Source organism: Amphiura filiformis, chromosome 5 (assembly GCF_039555335.1).
Source record: "Amphiura filiformis chromosome 5, Afil_fr2py, whole genome shotgun sequence".
NCBI classification, from domain to species: domain Eukaryota; kingdom Metazoa; phylum Echinodermata; class Ophiuroidea; order Amphilepidida; family Amphiuridae; genus Amphiura; species Amphiura filiformis.
The window spans coordinates 50774598-50798035 of NC_092632.1; the positions used below are offsets into that span (position 1 = coordinate 50774598).

The following is a 23438-nucleotide window of genomic DNA, read 5'->3' on the forward strand; positions in this document are numbered from 1 at the left end:
AATATGTAATGATTACGCAACCAAAGTCCATGAAGATGTTCTACAATGTTCTTTAAATATGTGTAAAAATCAATATATATGTTATATGTTTTAAAGGAGTATTTCGTGATCCTAGCATCCTCTTTTTATGACATTTGCCAGTAGATATCCACGAAAAAAGCTTATTCCCAAAATTTCAATTGATTCTGATTTTGCGTTTGGGAGTTATGCATGATTATGTGTATTACACTGCTCCATAGAAAACGTGTTATAATTTCGTTCTGGTATACCAGAACGAAATTCAAATTTCACGATATCTTTGCTAAACAAATTAATCTGCAAGAAAATTTTTGTACATAATCATTATGTAGCCAGGGGTTTCCAGTGATATAAAAAAATTTTTGAGAAAAGTGGGGGATGATGCTGTGGATCACGAAATGCCCTTTTAAATGGAAAATTTACTTTTCTATCATATATTATGTAAATGAAAAGTTTGGTGTCATGAAGCAAGAGGAATCTGTTGGGAACTTGGTAATGAAACCAATGCTCATTGGTTTTCTCCTTTTTACAGTGTGGTATTCTTTCTACTCAATGGTTTCTGTGATAAAAAAAGCTGATACTAATTGGTCATTAGGTTTTGTCTCGCTGAAAGGTGCAGAGACTGTAATGTGTGTGGTGGGATGTGGGTGCAGGCACCTGTCTGCTGTGTGCAAGATTTGTAATGTCAAATATGGAAGAAGGTTCACTATGACATACATGTATGAAATAAGGTTAGCTACATCAAATATGAAATAAGGGTGTTAGTGCTAGAGTTGTGGATAGATTCAAAATAGCAAACCTTATTTCATATTCGACAAAGCGAACCTTATTTCGCCATAGCGATTAGCGAACCTTGGACATAGCGGGCTGTATCCTGTGTGTAGGGGTGGATGTATGTGTGTAGTATATTATGGATGTATATGTGACATTTTGGTTTTAAGTTTTGAAAAAATGTTCCAATGTGACAGTTTAATCACTTGCAACCAAGCTTGGTTTAGATGTAATATGGGAATCTTCATGCATCGCTGGTCAACTTGTGAAAAGGGCTGCACACCGTTGGTCTGCTATTAAAAAACAAAGGGCATACTCGTACTCCGGGGGCATACTATTGGACATCAATTGTCCATTTTCTGTTGTCTAATGTTTCCATGCCGCTGTTTAATGATCGAGTTGATAATATTGAAATTTGTCCAGGCAATTATTAACATTGACTATTTAAGCTATAGTTTGATCAGCTCGTAATCGGCAGGCCTTATAACATAGCAGATTAGTATCAATATATTTTATTTTGAGAAATGTTTTGTGACAACTCGCCAGAAGTATCACAAATTATTATTTAAGTCCTGTACTTTGTCTATACTTTGTTTAACATGCACAATATAGACCAGAAGCCTAATAATTCCCGCTGATTATGAGCTGATCAAACTGTAGTAAGCTGTATTTTCGCCCATAAGGGTTCAGATTAGTGGCCTTTCTTGTCGCCATCTTGGAGAATATGTAACACGATCTGGTCCATGGGGGCCAAAGGCGGCAAATTTGAAATTGAGATAAAGGCAAAAATATGGAGTGAAGAACCAAGTATGCTAGACCTTTGGCATTTTTAGTATATGATAGCCTAATGTTTGTATAATGTTATAATTATAGTATTAAACTCAATTTTCAAAAATGCCTCCTTAATTGGCCCCCATGGACCAGATCGTGTATATAGAATATTCATCATTGTGGAGTTTTTAGCCTGACGATGTTATATAGACTTGATCATGACTGAGTGTCATTTGTAGGCTTAGCAGTTTTCATGCATTATTAGCTAGAACTCAACAAAATAAGTTAAATATGGGTCTATTTTCTCTAAATCAAAAGTTGATTGAAAATGGGTATTTCTTAAAACAAATAAATGTACTTTCAAATTGCGATACAATCATGTATATCTGGAACTAAGTCTGATAAATGCACTTAAATTCCCAACAACTGTCAATCAAATACGGGAAACATCAATTAAATACGGGATAGGTCTGTTTAACTAATGAAGCAGTACGCGCATCATAGCCATGCACAAGTATGCAAATTTTAGGCTATGCACTCAAATGCCTTGCAAGTGTCAATCAAATTGCCGGTAAAGTGACATCACTTTTTTTTTTTTTTTTTAATACGAGAGTAATAGCCCTGGTATTGACTTATGATAATATTTTTGATATGGATTAATATAATTTCATTTGCACGGTAGCACTACTGTAATGTTTTAAAATTGTTCATTACTGTTGCTACAGCTTTGGCTGATCCAGGAACAGACACAGTGATCTGAAGATCACATTAACTTCATCCAGTAATAATCAATATATTGTTTCTCTGTCTTTATGGATAAAATAATTATGTGTTTGTTTAAATAATGGTAATGGATAGTTACCTGTTTTCAAAACGCAAATTTTTTTTGTACATTTAGATAACTTTAATCATGAGAAAGTGTTGGACATTTAATTTCACAGTTTTGGCTAATTTTTGATCAAATTGTCATAGAAGAAAGTTTAGTAAAACATTCTTCCAACACATGGAGAAATAAAGAAACTCAAAGTTGTGCTAAATTCGCAGTGGCAGTACACGGTACCGAGGGGTATGGAAGTCATTTCTCCTCATATTTAACTTGGATTTCACCGTCCCCAGTCAGAACCAAACAATCACTGAAAACTCTCTATTTTGGGGAAAAAATGCAAATATTTCAGATTTTGTTCTCCCTACCCCTGATTTACCCACCCACCCTGGAAACAAACCCTGGTGTTGTCACTGTAAATGCCAAAAGGGTCAACTGCTCTGTGTATTTGTAAAGAAAAAAGTACAGCCCCAAGTCGAAGCCGTTTGAAGTATTTTGCCTTAAATGTATAGCTATACTTGTTGCAATGTGTTGAATAGTTCAGATAAAGTGAAATCATAAGAAAATGAAACGGGTTCATGAAGACCAATTTAAGTGAAGTGCATTCAGCAGCTTTGTATAAATATTTTGTTTGATGTGCTTCTTTATCAGTGCAGTTTCTTCCAGTGTGAAAATCATAAGGCAAGTTTCATTACTAACACGAACAAAATAACGAAAGTGAAGGCAGCTTCTGTATAAATTATGTATCATATCTCACTTTTTTTCTATCACCTGTTACTTCATCAACAGATTCACAGGCCGAAAACATACCGCAGTAAATCTTGGTTCCTATAACTACTTAGGATTCTCAGAGAATAAAGGACGCCGCACAGATGATGTCATAGAATCAACAAAGAGATATGGTGTAGGCATCTGTAGTTCAAGACAGGAATTAGGTGAGTGCAATATTTGTGTGTACTTTATTGCTTAACTGATCCACCAGGAGCATGTTGGCTTTATAGTGGTTGATTGGACCCGTAACCGGGTTCGAGTCGCATGCATTGCAGCCAATGTATTATGTCCTTGGGCAATTAAGGCTTTTAATCTGTGGTTTGTTTCACTTCGCCCTGAGGTGTAAATGGTTGCAGGCTGATGCATGCTGAGAACAGCCCTCAAATTAACCCAAGGCACCCATGGCATTTTGCCGTGGGTGCCCATCCCCACTGCCATAATGCCTTCAAAATATGTCCTTTACCCAAGGCAGTCACTTGCCGTGCCCTCTAATGAAGTTGCTGTCGGTGCCCCAGCCTTTCCCCTTCACTATAAAATCATCTATATTTGTGTGTGTTTCCTTCACTTTTGAGAAATTGCCTTGGTGCCCTTTCAGTGAAAAGGTTGCTGTGCCCCTTCAGATCCTTAATTCGAGGGCTGGCTGGGAAGGTTGTGCGGAAGGAGTGGTGGACCCCACAGCAACATTATTCATGGAGGAGTCTAGGCCCAAGTTGCTCCGAAAGAGAGATGGGAACTCCAGCCTGTAAATGTACTTTTAGGCCAAAAAAATATGTCACATACTACATAGATGTGCACTGTCAGATTTAATACAGAGCACTATTTTGCAATCAGCCAATTTTAAACAATTTTCTCTTTATTGAAAATCCCAGACTACACAGGGGAAGTAACATTTCCGAATGTCATGCCAGAAAATCCTAGCCAATCCAATCCAAAGTATGCCAATCGGTCTCTAGGTATCTGCTGTGAGCACAGTGAACAGATAATTTTGCATATTTGAACGTGTTGTGTATTATAATAAAACCCTATCCCAATTTTATATCTTTACACACTAATCCCTTCTGAGCAATGATTGTCTTTATAAAAGAAAATTCTTATTCAAAAGACTGTCTCGCCATGCCTCTCTTAAATTCAACAATTAATACGAAATAAATTACACAAGTCTAAGACTTTTATGTACGGTGTATACAATGGATCTATTAAATATGGCAGTTTTGACAAACACTGAAAACTGATCATTTAGATATACGTCTACTGTCAGTGTTATCCATTGTTGGGAGATTTAGCCGCACATGTTGTATGTGTGTGTGTGGAGCAGTTTCTTCATTTTTAACTTTACATGTTTTTAATTGTATAAGCTATGTGTTTTATGTTTCATTAGGAACTCAGATATAGATATAAATCAAGTTTCCCAATATCAGTTAATCCTGACCATGAAATGACGGCTTCTATTTCTCGTTCTACACATACACGTTATCAAAAACATGTAGCAAAATCTCGCTATTCAAAATGCAGCATGGTAACTTGTGTTACATCCCTGTGCTTAATTAAGTGCTGTGATTGCATTTGTGAAGCTGTCTTGTGCATAATCAATACATCTATATATCATAAGAGCTTGATGTGCAAACAGGTTGGATATTCTGGTTGAAAATGGAAAAGAAATTAACAAGGTTTTAGCAATTTGCTTTAATATGGAACCATCATGTTGATGTGAAGGAAATCGGTCTCTATTAATATTTGTGACGAGCTTCAACAAAACCTGCAACAAGTTGCCAGACATGTGTTTGAGTTATAGGCCTTTAAAGATGACATTCCCATAAAAAAATGAAATTTTGAAATTCTTAATTTCGTGGTATTTGACTGTGGGACTAAGTTGACTTTCAAATCATTGAATGTACCTATTAAAAAGAGGTTTATTTAATGAATAAATCACAGTTGAACTATGATAATCCCTAGTCAATCCTGTGTAAGGCTGGAAACTAATTGGCCCATTACTCAGATTAGCAATTTGGCAAAAATATCAAGGTATTATTTATAAAATTATCCATATCTTGACACGATATAAATTTGGTATCATTTTAAAGCTTATTGTCTAGTGTTTACATTTTTATTCAAATCATGAAATGTCAAAAATGCGACTTGTTCCTGAATTTGTCAGATTGGGCTACATTTTGGCAACTTGTGAGCTCAAATTTGTGTAAGGCCTATTGGTAGAAATGTGCCTTGCAGGATATTAGAACGTCTATTTATAGCAGAAAACATTGTTCTACAAAGATCAGCTCGTAATAGACAGGACTGATAACATTGTGGATTGATATAGAATGGCGTATACACAGCTAGGTGCAGCACCTGCACAAATTGCGCTTTGTGTATCGTATTGGATGCATGCTTTTGTTTGTAAAATCTGTAAAAAGGAAAACAAAAGACATTTTGTGAGCGACATATAAAGCTTAACTGCTAATTGTTTTGGGAATTCAGTTACTGATCCGGAACATAATTACAAAATCATGATATTTTACACAAAAGCTTAAAGCTATAATGTATGATTTCTTTCAAATTTTAATTTTGTTTTTCTTTACCCAAAATGCTGAAACGATATTAGATAACAAGGTAAAGTGAAAGAAACCCTACTGGCTATTTTGACTGTTTAGCATGGAGATCTATATGGGGATTTTCAGTCATAATTATGACTTTATGTCCAAATTGCTCTGTTTACCTGCAAACACAACAAATTTGACTGATTCCAAATCGGTCAGTTACATGTACCGGTACGTGTAAGTTCAGTTGGGACATGTGTAAACATTACAAATACATGCCAAAAACATAAGGTTTAAAAAAATTAACCAACTTCATATCATATGATCGTACATTATGGCTTTATAACTACAAAAATGTATTTCAGATGCTGAATACATGTTGTATGGACAAACGATGCGCACAAGTTAAATCTAGACTTTGACCAAAACTCAGGGGAAACTTTCACCAAGTCTCACAATGCCTCTTTAAGGAAATGGAGGTTTTACTAGTCTCAGTTTTGAACTGATTCTTATTGTGTAACAAAATGAATATTTTGAACTCAATTCTAGTTTACAAATGTCAGGGAATGAAGGTATGAACTTGATTCTAGTTACTCTGCAAGAAAATTGAGGTTGTGAACTCTATTTCCATAATTTACATTATGTTAGGGAGTGAAGGTTTTGAACTCAAATCTCACAATGCCTCTTTAAGGAAATGGAGGTTTTACTTTTGAACTGATTCTTATTGTGTAACAAAATGAATGTTTTGAACTCAATTCTAGTTTACAAATGTCAGGGAATGAAGGTATGAACTTGCAATTCTTGTTACTTTTATTTTCCAAGAAAATGGAGGCTGTGAACTCTATTTCCATTTACATTGTACATTATGTTAGGGAGTGAAGGTTTTGAACTCAATTCTTGGTTTTACATTATGTAAGGAAATGAAGATTGAACTCAATTAAATACAAGTTAGCTATAAGTCGTAAGTTTAATGCCTGATTTGTAAAAACAGCCTGCATGAAAAAGTCACAGGCAAACTACACATGGTTTTGTGTTGTTTACCTGTTCCATATAATTAGGCTATACTTGATTGATTTGGTAATAGACATTCCTTGGCAATATTTATTTGTTTAGTAAATGATCCGTATCACTCACATATTATGTTTGTGCATGCTGCATACTGATACAAGTAAAACTACAGCACTAAACCACCAATACAAAATGAGGTGAATAATGGATCATAAATTGGTTTATGGCTTCCCTTTTGTTCTATTTCAAATTTAATGGACAAGATATTTAAGCTTAAATGTGGATGTGCAATGTTTTTTAAAGGACATTGAAAACCTTCCTGGTTTTCATACCCCTCATTCTCACCAAAGTGTATCCATATTGACCACTTGATATCATTGTTTATCAACACGAGGGACTGGTCTTTCGATATGCTTGAACGAACTGCTACACTGTTCAATGGCTTTCTTGTACTGTATGAAATGTGGTAGCCGATTTAAAATGCACATGCCCTGAGCAAACTACAATGTGTACGTACACTGCAGGGCAAAGAACAATAGAAATTGCCATAATTTGTGCGCATACTGCCGGACAATGACGTCACATGTTAAGTGGTTTATAATACATGGATTCTGTCATTATCATACATCATGTAGATCTTGAAATGACAATACATTTAATAGTTAACTGTACTTTCAGTTACATGTATTATATTGCTTGAGACTCAATGTGAATGATGAGCAAATGAATTCTGATTGGACCAATGAACCAACTCCTTCTTTGCCAAGCAACAAGAAACAATGCACCTCATTGGTTAGATTTGAGTAATTTATTGCTTACTTCTGTAATATCTCATCTTTAAAAGTCGCATACTATTAGGACAATTTATACATATCTATCGCTAAAGGTTGTCTTTTCAACTCGAATTAATTCATGCTTTGTTTTTGTGCCCTTGAGGTGTAAAATTTATTTTGTGCTTCTTGGTGTATTGGAACATCCTTAGTCTGCAAGGGACTACTTCCGATATCAGGTGCATTATTTGTCAGCTTTCTTGATCAAAAGTGATTAAATATGTATTTTGATTGATGGCTCCTTTATTTTTCTCATATGATGAGTAGAATAACTCATTTTTTTATAGAAAAAAATAATGATGTCAAAATCAGTAGCAGTAATTATAAATATTGAAATTTAGCATTAATTCTACAATTAGATATGAAAATAGTACTATCACAAATTTGGACAAGTATATCTAAACAACACAAATGAGGCAAGCTAAAAAGCTACAAAAATGTGAGACAAGGGAAACTTCACAGATAGACTTTGTGTAGGCAATTTCCTGTCTCTATTTTTGTAGTCTTTTTTTCTCAAACATTTAAAGCTGAAAAGAAAATGGTGCCAGTTCAAATTGTCAGGTAATAGAACATTAATACATGGCGGTTGATGTGTCTTCTTGTCTTGTTACTTATCCTGCAGGAAATCTTGACATACATAATGAATTAGAATCACTTGTAGCTGAATTTGTAGGCCATGAAGCAGCCATTACCTTCGGTATGGGTTTCGCTACCAATGCATTGAACATTCCATCACTAATTGAAAAGGTAGGTACTTAAAATCGGCTATTCAAGTTGAAATCCATACACCCTAGATGGAAGACATTAACTTAATCTCCCACACATTGGGTGTACATTGTAGACTTTATGTGGAGTCACTCATTCAGTTTGAAATACATGCTCCCTCTGTGGAAGATTGAAGTCATGTCATCCATAAGGGTGTATGGATTTCAGCAGGATTAGCCCTAGTAGAACCTGGATTTGAAAGTCGATATAGCTTGCTGCTCAGCTCACTAATAAGGCAAAAAAAAAATATTGTTGTGTTGCCCTCAAGTGGGAAAATGGGAAAGTTGGGTCGGACGGTCGGATTTTTTTATTTTTTATTTTTTTTATTTAAACCTTTTTAAAAATCCCCTCAAATATTAAATAATGCTTCTTCAATTAGAGGAGATTTGTCAATTTTGACTTCTGGATACCTGTTAGACATCAATTAAAGACTAGTCTTTCAATAAAATATTAATTTGAAGTGAAAAACATTGATTTTTTGACCAAATCTGTAAAAATCATCATTTAAAAAAAAAAAAAAAAATTGCGACCCTGATTTTTCAGGATTTAGGGTCGGGCGATTGAGGGCAACACAACAACTTTTTTTTTGGCCTAATATGCAATATTGCAACCAAGGACTAAAATAGCAGTTCAATATCTTGGTATTGGTAGTGATGTGGTACTGTGAATACGATATCAATGATTTACTCTTCTCAATTTATTACAATTCCTTAATATGGGAGTTGTGTATCTTGCTTATTGCATACTTGATCTCCCATGCCATTCACATGCACAGTTCAACTTCAGTACATATATATAGAGTGATGAAAAGGCCACATGTACTCGCTGTTTCCTAAGTTAATCTCAGCTTTAAGAGTTTTGAACTGTGTAGTTGGGAAGTGAGAGTAATAGGCTTGGCTTGCAACAACTATTTTTACCAACTGTTTGCTTTGTAAATCTTCACAAGCTATCACAAATTGCTATTCACTGGTTTACCCGATATTAAAGGGATATTCAGAGATTTGTAATTAAACAGTTTTTGCACAAATTCTGTTTTATGGTGACCTATACACATTTTAAAAGGTTGATTTAGAGTGAGGAAAAAGTCACATGGATCATACTGTCATTTAGTGCCAGAGTTGCCAAACAGGCAATTTGGGTACCAAATTGTGCAAATTTTGATCGAGTTCCTTGTGACCTTTGACAAATTCCTGTCCCATAGAAACTAATGGTTAAACTTATGCTTGCTATTCACTGTATTCACTCTATCACAGACGGACACGCTTCAAGAGTATGCAAGATGATCAGATTCAAGAGAATTAATTATCGAATCTTATAATTTGCTCAAAACTTGTTATTTTGTCAACATTGTTGCAACTTTCATAAATTTGGTATTTTGTGTTATAAAATTAGGAATGTACCTCACCAAAATAGCAAAATATTAATTGACATTCTAAAAAAATTTGGTCAACCACCCCCACAAAATCTGTGAATGTGCCCTATATAAAACAAAGGGTAGACCAAACTATGCACCTGGGATGACTGGTATAAATTCTCCCACGCATCCATGTTTTATGAAGTGTTTTTAATGGATCTGCTATGATATTGGTTTAGCATTTTGTGTTGGTGCTCAATTGGGGTCAAATATTTGAATTGAGGAACCAAAGAGAGATTCATTACAAAAAATATAGGGGTTGAAATAACATGTGTTGCAAGATTAGTACTCCACAGAGTCCACAAGTTAATGCTCTGCATGCTGTAGCCATAGGCTTCAACATAAAAAGTCCATGTTCTGAGATTTTCTCAATATCAAGAGCTATTTTAAGAACCACTGAACTATTTGTACCCATTTTGATGCATTCTGCATGCTGATTCCAAATATGGTCATAAAAATGTAGATTGTCTTGAAACATTGCAATAAATAAATAAAATATTTATTGAAGCAGAATGATAAGGCCATATAAAAATTAATTTGTTGGTTCTCGTCCAGAGGATTTTCATGAATTGAGGAGGGAAGGAGGTGTTAGTAGAATTAGTAGATTTAGGTCTTTTCCAAGTGCTTGAGGAAAGCAAAACGAGACCCCTTTTTTCAAAAGTGTTATTCCAAGGAATAAACTCTTCAGAGAAAAAGAGATTAAGTTAGATTCTAAAGCATTCCAAATACCTAAAAAAACCTAACCAATCCCAGAAATTGAGACGGGAGGAGGCGAGAACCAAAAAATTAATGTTATATAGCCTAATCACATCATTGCCTAATCACATCAGGTAATTTTGGAGTAGCCTATGTATTTACTATTTAGTACTCAATCTAAAAGTTCTAGAGCTTGCTTCAAAATTTGGTGTACAGCACAATTACTACCAATGATGACTGATTGACCTCAGAGGTAGCACCTGACTGGTACTATCAATTATATCCACCCATATTTTGTAAAAAGTGTCTAATTCTGTTGGAGAGTTCAAAGGTTGCAGTAGAAAATGTACAAATCATTTATATGTATACTATCATAAAAAATATTGCAAAGCAAATTTGAGTGTTTTGTTTATATGTGTATGCACTGATCAATATCTGTATGTTACTGTTCACAGGGTTGCCTTGTACTTAGTGATAGACTAAATCATGCCTCATTAGTGCTGGGTATTAGATTATCGGGAGCTGTAGTCAGAGTATTTGAGCACAATGGCAAGTATAATGCTAAAGATTGTGTAAATTAATATTGTTTTTTAGATGTTATATATAGTAGAATGCCTAGAGTAGAGTATAAGTGATACTATGAAACCTTTAGTTACACTATTTTCTAATGTATTGCCCTGCACTAGACATTCCACCGTTCACATAAATGATCAAAGAACAGGGATATAGACCTGGATCGTAATTCTTCAGAATGTTCATGCTGATCACTCGATTGTAAGATTAGTGTTTTTGAAAAGAGTGGTGTAGTCAATCTATCATTGTACACATACACAGGTGATGAGTGCATCCTGCTTATAGTTTGGAGCAATACATTTAAAAATAGCGTGAACCCATTGCTATGGTAATTTAATCCTGTTACATCACTACTTCTACAGCGAATTACATGGTAGGTATAGGAAAATTTAAAAAGGCAATTCATTTTTTGCTAGGTGACTTTTGATTGCACATTTGAAGTGATTTGTATGTTTATTTATTAATTTTTTGTCTGGGAGAGAATTCTAGTCTTTTATTGCACTGTAGAAAAATGTAGACGCAGCAATTTAATGCCTCTGATATTAGGAGCTCAAATATTTATGCATGCTGCTTCTCATACTGTACTACATGAATATCAAATTTCACGTTTACCAACCGTCAAACTCACCCTCCCTCTGTGGAAAATTCAGGTTGACTCTTTCTCAAAGGGTGTATGAAATTCAAATGGAGCTGTCTAATGTGTTCATTTCATTTGAAATACATACTCCCCTTTTGGAAGATATTTCTAACATCTCCTACAGAGGTAGTGATGATTTCCAATGCAATAGCCCAATATGGTATGGTACAGAGATTAATATTATATTATGTAGCCGTCACCTTTACGCTTTGCTAAAGAAATGAACAATTGGTAAAACATTGTGTATGTGAAAGTGATCGATGGATTAATGCTGCACATGGGAGAATTTAATACAGTTGAGGTGAAACGAGCCATTCTATTGAAATCCATCTATTGCAATGTGAATTGCAAATGGGCTTATCTGAATGGGTGACTCCGTTTGGAATCTACACACCCTATGTGGAAGATTGAGGTTATGCCTTCCGTAGGTGGTGTATGGATTTCAACTGGAATAGCCCAACATGCATTCTTTCATATTTCCAACACTGCATGGACATTTGACAGAAAAGTGATAACTATAGAACTTATTTGAAAAAGTTAATTTTGCATTTTTTTTGTTATTGGCATGTCTGGTATGTCCTGTTTTTCCTTCTTTTCTTTACATAACAATTCATAACACACTGTAGATCACAATGCTCAACCTATACACATATAGCATTTATAGGACACTAAAAACCAAGAATATAATTCTATTGAATTTATTTATTTTGTTTCACACAGTATGCGCTATTACACATAGCATATAATGGTCTCTAAGAGAGTAATTTAATACCAAGTTTAAACCCTTCAATGAAATAAAATATTGCTAGGTTACTGAGCTTAAAGAATAGGTAAATTTCTCCCATTCAGAGATACCCACATACCCAGGATTTAAAAATGAATAGAAAAGATAAGAACTGAATAGATTTGTACTATTTTACTTAATTTTGTTTTTTGTGCATGGTTAGCTTGCCTAAGGTGTCATGCACTTAGTAAGGTGGCTTGTCACTTTGCTGGTCACGTTTTTGTATTCAGAGTTCCCAAAATAGAGGATTTTGAAAAGAATGTAAAGACAGCTTATTACACTTGGGTAGTCTTGCTGTTTACCAGGATATTATTATATAAATTTGAAATAATTCAATAAAGCTTGACTTTATTTGAAATGTTGGTATACATGTACATGTATGTGTAGCCATGTGTTACTGCATGCACACACTCATGTGTGTCCGAGTGTGACAGTGCACACTTACACTTATGGGTGCCCGAGTGTGACAGTGTGTACCACATTTGCAGCTTGGTGCATATTTTTAAAAGTTGTTTGATTTTAAAAATGTTCCTGGCTACTTGAGAACAAATTGCTATCAAATCAGGAACAAAATTAAATGTGATCCCAGACCTATATAGAGTAAGGGTCAGACTTTTGCATGATTTATTACAGCAAAAATCCACCAGTGTTTTCTGAAAAATCCAAAAAGGTAAAAATGTGATAAAGCTTAAAAATGGGCCAAAAATGTGATATTCATATTTGCATTTATAATCGTTTGTTCCATTTTGATTCTTCAACCTGGATACCTGATACCAGATCAGTATATTGATTTCAATGAGGCTACTTATACCTGGGAATAATAACAACCTCTTTTTCTGGTATTGAGACACAAAATACTCAATAATATGTGACTTTCTGATTCCAAGATTCCAATAAAAAATTGCCATTATTCTATGAGCTAAGCATGTTATTGATAAATTATGATAAATTGCAGCCGCTTTATTGCTAATGATATAATAACATTAATTGAGACACAACATAATACACACAATATATGCCCTCATGTTTAATAAAAATAATGATGGATGACTTTCTGATTCCAATAAAAAATGTCATTATTCTATGAGTTACGGCATATTATTTATAAATTATGATAAATTATGATTGCAGCTGTTATTGCTAATAATAAAATAACATTAATTCACTACCAAAGAATGGTTTTGTTTCGCATCATTTAGTGATTTATCATCTATATTCTGGATGAGTAACCATAAAGTGGTACAATTAATGTGAAAGGAGAAACTTAATTACCCATTTATTCATAGCTTAGAGGTGTTAAAGTTTGTTATTGCAATAAATTTGTCATGTACAAATTTAGCAGATCATTAAGCATGACACAATGTGATCCAAAAAAATGTTTAAAATGTTGGTATTTATACAGCGCCTTTCACATGAGAACATGTACCAAAGCGCTTTACATTTATTCCGCCGTCGTTAGAATATGTTAGCTGCCATACAATGCCCAAGGCATGCTCATACCTTTGGGCGGCGCTCAATGGACAGTATTCATAACAGCTCCCCATTTCACACCTGGGTGGAGAGGAGTAATCGAGATAAAGTGCCTTACTCAAGGGTACAACACGATGGTTTGGCCGGGGCTCGAACCCGCAACCTTCCGATTATGAGTCGTAGCCCGTTCTGCTCGGCCACCGTGCTCTCCAAGCAAGCCAGAAGTCGAAATTGTGAAGAATTTATTGTTACTGGCCATTTGAGAGGGTTTGTTATGCCAGAAAAACATATTTGAGTTGGAGAAAATGCTCATTTTAAAAGATGTTTCTATTATTTCTGCCTACATTTTAAAAGCCATTTCGCTATTTCAGAACAAATTACATTGTGAGTAATAACGATGGAAGATAGGCAACACTGGACTTGCACAGTATTTGAAATCAATTTCAACTTTGCACTTACTGAAAAAATGCTTTCTACTTGTTATCCACTTCATTTTCATTGATATTGACTGATTTTGAATATTTACCATTTTCTTACAGATATGCAAAGTTTAGAATCTAAATTAAGAAGAGCAGTAATAGAAGGACAGCCCCGTACACACAGACCATGGAAGAAAATTCTTATAGTAGTTGAAGGTGTATATAGGTAAGGATCCAACACTCAACATCTGTATACAGGGTTTGTAAGGCTTAAAATGTTAACAAAATATATACTTATACTTTTAGGGCTCATATTGAAATTCCCTTACACAGGAAGGTGTGCGCCATCCTGCAGCTTTCCTGTGCTAGCCACCTTTTGTTAAAATCCTGGGCAGGGTGTATCACTGATGCATATAATCCATCCGCTTTTATGACCGAGCTTTCCTGAGGCGGCGCTTAGTGAGGGGAATCCTGCCTTCTTTCTGTGTGAAAACGTGGTAGGGTATTTCAATATGAGCCCTTAAGATGATAATTTACTTTTTTATGTATATGTTACTTTAAATCCAGGAATAGAATAAAACAATGCATTTTGCATTTTTGTGTTTATGCCACACTCTGGAAAAAACCCAATTTTTTAGAAAGTTAAAAATAATAAGATCCTGATGAAAAATCGTCAGATCCCTGTTCATGACTTAGCATCTAATATGATGCATTCTTAGTGCAACCAATGAAAAACATGAATACAGTTTGAAAACTTTCAGATCGTGGGATTTAATCACAAAAATTGGATCAGCGCTATATTGATGACACTGTTACATTTATATCATATTTCAAAACCGTATGTTTAAAAAAATGTGTTACTTTGAATCTTTTTTTTTAAAGAAATTTTAAAATAATAAGATCCTGGCGAAAAATCATCAGGTCCCTTTTCATGACTTGGCATCTAATATGATATGCATTCTGAGTGCAACCAATGAAAAACATGAATACAGATTGAAAATTAACTTTCAGGTTGTGGGATTTAATCACAAAAATTGGATCAGCGCTATATTGATGACACTGTTACATTTATATCATATTACAAAACCATATGTTTAAAAAAATGTGTTACTTTGAAGGTGTAAAAATCATTCATATGTATAATATTTTGCAGATTTCCTTTTACAAATTAAGTGTACGGCTTGCCGTCCAGCGTTTATTATTTTCCAGAAGGTCCTATGCACGCATACGCTTGACGTTGCACGCGTATACGAGATGGTTATCGCATAACAGGAACCTTGCAACAGATTATACAAATAATGTAGTAATAGTTTTTTAAATTGCTGAAATATGTTAAGTCTGTAAACTAATCTTTCTGTTTCTTCTTCATATTTGTCTCTATTTTGTTTTCAGTATGGAAGGGTCAATAGTTAAACTACCAGAAGTCATAGCATTAAAGAAGAAATATAAGGCGTATTTATACCTTGATGAAGCACATAGTATAGGAGCAATGGGCCCCTCTGGAAGAGGGGTGGTAGAATACTTTAGTGTGAACCCAAAAGATGTTGACATTATGATGGGAACATTTACAAAAAGTTTTGGGGCTTGTGGTGGCTATATAGCAGGCAATAAGGTAAGATATTTGGTTGTGTTAACAAGTTTCAAGGTAACTTACCGTAAGACATCTTATGTGTAGGGGTGTACAGGTGTTACACTTGTGTGTAAAAACTACAGTCAGCAGTTGATGGATAAAATTCGTTTCGTATTATACACAAAAAAATCGGCCATTTTAGTCCACGGTTAGGCGATGAAAACATCATACACACGTCCTCGGTTAGATAGCAATACACACTGTCCTCGGTTGGCGGCAAACACACAGGGGTGCGTGTGCATTTGAAATTTTCAAACATGGACCTACATTAGGATACACACATCACAAACTTGGACACACCTGCAACCGTGTACATCCAACTCAAATAACGTAAAGATGTATTTAAAAAGTGGTCCACGTTTAGAGGTTCAGGACAGGTCACAGTTGGATAGGAGGTTGTTGGGTGTGTGTGTGGGGTAGGTTCATGGTGTGTCGATTGAAATTGGGTGTTTGTGTCCTTGGTTAGATAAGATTAAATATATGCAGAATAAGGTCCTCATTTGCAGGTATTTACAAAGAGGGGTGTGTTTATAAACACTGCCAAACAAGGACATGTACATGAGAAACGTGTGTTGGCTTCCTCGAGAGAGTGACGTTAGTATTTTGTCAGAGTTACAAGTGTGTACAGATGTACCGCCTATAATCATACGTGTAAAGACATCAGTTCTTCAATTCAATATGTGCAATTTGATACTTCGCGCACTGGAGCACGCATTACCGTCCGTCTCGAGAAAGCTAAATGGACTATAGATTGAAAATAGCATAAAAAATGCATTACAGACATTACAATAAAAGACATTTGCACTATGAGTTATGTTCCTAATGGATGACCTTGACATTTAGAGTAAGGAATCCTTAGCAGTGCTTTAATAATGAGCCGAGTACTATGGACTATTCTAGTTGATATCCATACACCCCCTTATGGAAGACCTTAATCTTCCACACAGGGAGTGTGAATTTCAAATAGGTTACCTGAATTGCTGATTCCATTTGATATCTGTGATTCCATTTGATATCTATATACCCCTGTGTGGGAGATTTTAGATCATGTCTTCCATTTTGTTGGCATTATTTCTTCTCAAGCAAAAAATGAATTTTTCATTCAACAAAATATATACTTGTAAGATTCTAAAGAATTTTCTTTTATTCCTCATACAATAAACCAACACGCTGTCATGGTTCATGTGTATACATGCACTGACAATAGTTAAATGTGGTGTACGTGTTTACCAGCACATAGACCAGACCAAATGATTTTTAATTTCTTACTCCAAAATATTTGAACTATTTAAAATTTAAACTGTTATTGTTAGATAATGCCTCATTGAACAATTTGTTGCTGTCAAAGAATCTCCTATTATGAACACTTTATTGACTTCATTTATATGGTAAATGCATGATTGAACAAACACTTAGAATGATTATGATAAGATGAAGTAAGTAAGCCATTCAAAAATCAAAAATTCTTCATTCTTTCGGTCGTGGTTGTTCCATCTATTGCACTTACCCATTTCTCACATCTGTCAAAGGGGCGTGAGATCCCTATTGGGTTATACAGGGCCTTTCAGTTACAGCCATTATTTATCAATGCGATGAAGCTAAGTAAAGTCATGCCGACTAACCGAATTATGTTGGCACAACCTGTTGTCTGCTTGTAGCAAAACAATGCCAATAAATTTCTTTTCAGGTAGAATATGATGCTATTCCCAGGCCATGGAAATAATGTGCCTTTCTGGGAACTAAACTAAATAATTGAGCAATTATACGAAATGTTCTGCTAGTAGAACTGTTTGCTTAACATTCCTAGCATTGTTTTAAGCTTTTCTGGCCTAAAAATAGCTTTTAGATGCACTAATTTAAAAAAGGCACATGTTTTTTCTCATTTTATTTATCAGGGATGTAAGTTTTCCGGGTTTTTAAAAACTGATTTCCTTTTTCCGGATCCGAATCGGGATTTTCCGGGGAAAAAATAAGAAAATTTTACAAATTTTTTACATTTCCGAAGTGGATGATGACATTTCATCATAAAAAGAGCAAAAACAAAAACAAAATTTTTTTAGAGGGGTGATACCATCATAGCCTGTTCTCCGATCCTAAGCGTTCGCTAAAATGTTCCGATCAAGTTTATGAATGTTTTGAGTCATCCAGTAGTATAAAATAGATAAAAATATGAATCAAATACTGGACTCACCAACGATTTTTTTTCAGTAACGTTGCGACCTGTTCACCGGGTCTTCATCAGATCAAGTGTTCTGCTTACTCACTTCGCTCGCACCGTATCAGGGTTTTTTTCCAACAGCTACTTACATCCCTGATTTATATTAATAGTGTGCAGGTATTAATAATGCATCAGTATAGTTGTTCATTATTAATCTAAGACCATCAGACCATGACCAAAAGCTTTTAACTTATTACTATTTTACATCCAACTTTTATTAAATTCATTATTATCTTTTTGTGTGTATAGGATTTAATAGATCATTTGAGAGTTCACTCACATAGTGCTACATATGCATGCTCCATGCCGCCAGCTGTAGTACAACAAATCATCAGTGTCACCAAGTGTCTTATGGGTAAAGATGGCACCAGCCTAGGTAAGATTTGAATCATTGCATCATAGATTAATAAACACATAAATTAAATGCCATGCCATGCCTGTGTATACTTGAATTCAGCTGACTCTTGCAAAACATTCGGACCTGGTGATCGACTTGTCAGCACATACACGTAAACTCTCTTCTGTGTACACTCGCGCTATTTGCAATACACCCCTCACTTAACTTTGACCCCCAATGGCAACATGTCTACCTTCCACGGTACGCATTGCATTGTGTTGGAATTGGTCAGTATTGCTGACTTTGTGGCTGGTGTATAAACCATGATCAAAACTGTGTGAGCCATATTTAAATAGGAATGCAGGGGGGCACATGCTTCTAATGCAATTCAAGCTTTGAAGGAACAAATATTAATCGATAAATTGTTAGAAATTGTTCAGGAACACTGTTATTTTCCTCATGTCTCATTTGGTACCCGAGATGCTGTAACATTATCCCTAAATCAGAATTCCCTTACAAAGTGGGATTATTTGATCATCAAGGAAACGCCCTCATTACCATGTTAAACCAAGATCTGATGACATACATGGATGTCAGCAATGCTAGATCATCCAGAAGATGGAGCACCCTTTTCAAGTATTCACCATAATACTCTGAGACCCTTCATCATAATAGATGCTCTGATTGGCTGTTAAAAACCAGTCTTAGCATCATGGAACTTGTGGTAATAATTGGGTTATTCTAGTTGAAATACATACACCCCCTGTGGAAGACATGGCCTTAATCTTCCACACAAGGAGTGTGAATTTCAAATGGGGTTACCTATATAAGTGACTCCATTTGAAATCTACATGCCATGTGTGGTAGTTTTAAGATTATGTTTTCCATAGGGGTGTATGGTTTAACTGGAATAGCCCATTTTCACCATTGATTGAAGTATAGTTATCAACTTTCCACACATTTAAAAATGGTATTGGTACAACTAATGTATGAATGCACTACTCTGCAGGTTACCTATAGTCATATGTGATTTGTTACTGTTATTTTAGGTAAAGAAAGGGTGAGACAGTTAAGAATAAACACAAGATACTTCCGTCAACGTGTCAAGGAGATGGGTTTCATAGTCTATGGCAACGACGATTCACCAGTGGTGCCTATTATCATATGCCTTCCAACGAAAACAACGTAAGCCATCACATATATATTTTAATATCTAATATTTACCAAGTACATGTCTGACTGCACATGTCTCATCCGATCTCCTTTATACTGCTGTGTCTTGTAAGTTAATACAGTTGACTTACTGCTCTTTATAACAGGGTAGGTTTATTAACATCAAGCGTTTATTATTTGGAAGTTTTTGCATGGTAAATAGTTGATGATGGTGATGACATCCAGGATTTTTCATTTCAGTTACTTTAAGGTGGTACGTCACCCCCTGATAAATGTTGTGACTAATTTTGCATTTTTCTCAAAAAATAACTACACACTGGTAACAAAAGTTATGTATATTTATTTCAGTGATTCAAGACAAGTGGTTCATTATATGTTAAGAAATGAGGTACATTCTAGCGGTACCTCTTTTCTTATCATAAATAATGTACGGTACTGCTTGTCTTGAGTCACTGAAATTCCAGTGTAGTAACTTTTGTTACCAGTGTGTTATTATTTTTTGAGAAAAATGCAAAAATAGTCACAAATTTATCAAGGGGTGTAGTACCACCTTAATAAAACCCAAAATGAGAGTCAAATTTGATTTGTATGTCAGACTTAGGTATTTTCAGCAGATGACTCAAGAAACATTGATTTTCATGCCTGGTATTGTGCATTTTTTACTTCAACTACAGAGCCTTCAGTAGAGAGTGCCGTAAGCGAGGTGTAGGGGTGGTAGTTGTTGGATTCCCAGCCACACCCATCATTGAAGCAAGGGCTAGAATATGTCTTTCTGCAGCACATACAAGGGAAATGTTAGACAAGGTAAGCCACCAAGCTAAATGCATGCAGAATATATAAAAGCATGTTGTTTTCTTTTGTTTGAAAATCATGTATTTGTCCATATCAATATGCCTATTTTTGAGGCCAATATCCTATTAATTTACTCCACTACTGAAATATCAACTCAGACAATGTTAAATAAGCTTTAAGACTGATTAAACTGGTGCTGTATATACCTTTGTATCACATAATTTATGTATATATTCAAATGTCCTTATTTGCATAATTCATTAATACACTCTACCACTGTAATACACCAATATTTATGGACTGTAATCTTGGTTGGGGGATATAAACTCTCTTTCAGGGGTCGCAGTCTTGTGCGTCTGCGTGTCCTGGGACCCCTTTTTTTTTGTTTGGGACAATTTGGACCCCTTAAATTACAAATTGAAATTGACCGACGGGTCCGATCAAAACTGCATGGACCCCTTTAATTTTACGATGCACGGGAGCTTAAATTATGTAAATCCTTTGCCGAGTTGCTAGCTCATAAAAAAAATTGTCAATGTCGATACAAAAAAGAACCAATTATGACACAGAAAACCCAAGAAATAGAGCATTCCAAAATCATCTTAACATGTATAACATCGATCTTGATAAGTTACCATCTACTCCTGGTTGCACACACAGAGTAGTACAAACTGCTTTTACAAAAAGTATTTAACCATTTTTAAATTGGATCATTTGGGTTTTGCAGGGCTGAAAGGGTCCGAAAAAAAATAAATTGGACCCTTTAAATTTTTGAGCTTGTGCTATCCCTACCCTCTGTTCATAGCTCATTACTAACATATATCTTATATAGATACTACACCCTATAATTATAAAATAAAGGGTGTGGTAAAAACCTTTACATCTTAAGTATATGTCTGATGAGGCAGTAAAAATGTAAATAATGGGCGAGGCATAGCCAAACAATTTTACTGCTGAGGACACATTGATTGGGTGTAAAGGTTACTGCAACACTCTTTTAATGCAATCACTGCAAGCTAGTGTGATTTAAAGAGAAAGTATCATTTTTTTACCAAATTGTATAAGTTGTTTACATCCAAGTAGAGTGTGTATGCGTATCCACAGTGTAGTGGCAGCGGGTATTGTTGTAAATTGGAGGCATAACCGCACGTAATGCTGTGTGTAGAATATATCACGCTTTATTGCATTTCAGATGCAATTGAGGCTCATTATTGCGAATAATGTGCCTGCATGTGACGAATTGGTCATATCACAGTGCGGGATTTTTTTATAATGGGCAGTGGAGGTAACGGAATATACAATATAGTTTCAAATCAACTTAAGATAACATTCTAAAACTCCTTAACATTCTCCCTTTTCCTTGACAGGCTTTGAATGTGATCGATGAAGTTGGAGATATGCTATCCATCAAGTGTTCCAAAAGGTCTTTCAAATTATACGACATACCCAGCGATGAAAAAACGAAATGATGCGTACCCACCAAGAAGCTCCGCCACTGTCATTTGTCTGTTTGCCTGCCAAGACCTAGCTGTATGAAATAACAGAGGAGAGAATTGGGCTAATCCATTTAAAGTCTTCACTCCCCCTGTTGAAGATTTTGGAAATATCTTCCACAGGAGGAGTTTGATTTCAAATGGAATAAGCACATTAACCAACTCTATTTGAAACTTGCCCTCCCTCTGTGCAAGTTGAATCTTTCTCAGAGGATGTATGAATCAAATGGAGCTGCTTAATATGTTCATTCCATATGAAATCCACACTCCCCCTGTAGAAGATATTTCCCAAATCTTCCACAGGGGGAGTGTGGCTGTTAAATGGATTAGCCCATTGCATTCTAGGTATTCACTAAATCATCTTGATATAATGTGTCGTGATGGATTCATTGTCTGTAAATATTTGAAAGCAAGTTAATAATAAGCTTGTTTATATGAAATATGTGCCTCATTATGGAATTATTTATTTAGGGGATATTAATATATTGATATTATGTATATTACTCAATGATGGGGTGTGTGGTTTTGCAGGTTTGTGGTTTTCAAAGCATCTGTGCCAGTAGATAAATAAATATTAGATTTTGAGGTAGATACCAGAGACCAATTTCACATCATTTAATAGTAATGGGCAAAATCCATTAGAAATTGAATAAATCTCAAAGTCCATTTATCTATATACCATCATTACATACCATCATTTAGTTAATGGGTATTTGCAATAGAAATACATCATTAAATTAGCAGTCCTGTTAGCTCATTTGGTGAGGCTCTAAACTCTGCCTGTGACACTATGAGTTTTTAAGTGTCTAAATTTGTTCTCAAGGAAATTGAGCTAGCTTGAATTTCCCCTGGGCAAGGAATTTACTGCTAATTCCTACTCGTATAAAATTCAGTGAGTTGATCCTGGCTGTGATGGTTATTGTATATGTAAGTTGATTGGGGTTCTGTGTCTGTATAGACCTGCATCCCTGAATGATGCTGAAAATGGTTTAAGGTGTGTTAGGACCTAGGAGGATCATTTAAAACAAACAGACAAGCAAATATTCAGCAGCTTTATGTAAAGTAAGCTAAATGATATGTTATTGGGCCAGATAAATCCATGGATTTAACTAGAATTAGTAAAAACGCCCAAGTTGAGTGCAGGCTTATTTTACTATCCAATTCTTGAATTAAAGCACTGGCTTGGGCACAATCTTTTTAATGAATGTGCGGGATCGGAGTATAGGCTACGGCAGTATCACTCTCCCCCCCCCAAAAAAAAGAGTTATTGCTCTTTTTATGATTAAAAATAATTTGTTAATAAAAAAAACGCCGGCCAGCGTAGCTACAACTCTTCATTGGACCTCTCCAATCTCAGAATATAGAGAACTCTTTTAAGGGATTGTGAATTGTGCTTCATAATTCTGAACTTTACAATCGGATGTATAATACATTTATTTATTATTAGCATCGCTTGATACTGCATATATCACATACCACACACCCCTGATTACAGAATGTATAAAAATCAG

At 35.1% G+C, this 23438-nt stretch overlaps 1 protein-coding gene across 2 annotated transcripts in view; it reads left to right on the forward strand.

Annotated features, from left to right (window-relative positions):
* The window catches only part of LOC140153325 (serine palmitoyltransferase 2-like), a 44100-nt gene extending 22008 nt beyond the window's left edge, over positions 1–22092 (forward strand). The window contains exons 4-12 of one of the 2 annotated variants that reach the window (XM_072176051.1): positions 3173–3318; positions 8149–8273; positions 10857–10950; positions 14405–14510; positions 15677–15896; positions 18382–18508; positions 19519–19654; positions 20317–20446; positions 21802–22092. In XM_072176051.1, coding sequence (XP_072032152.1) covers positions 3173–3318; positions 8149–8273; positions 10857–10950; positions 14405–14510; positions 15677–15896; positions 18382–18508; positions 19519–19654; positions 20317–20446; positions 21802–21903 — 1186 coding nt within the window. In that variant the 3' untranslated portion in view covers positions 21904–22092. The remainder of the gene's footprint in view (positions 1–3172; positions 3319–8148; positions 8274–10856; positions 10951–14404; positions 14511–15676; positions 15897–18381; positions 18509–19518; positions 19655–20316; positions 20447–21801) is intronic. The other variant, XM_072176050.1, reaches the window with a different exon arrangement.
* The last annotated feature ends 1346 nt before the right edge of the window (positions 22093–23438 follow it).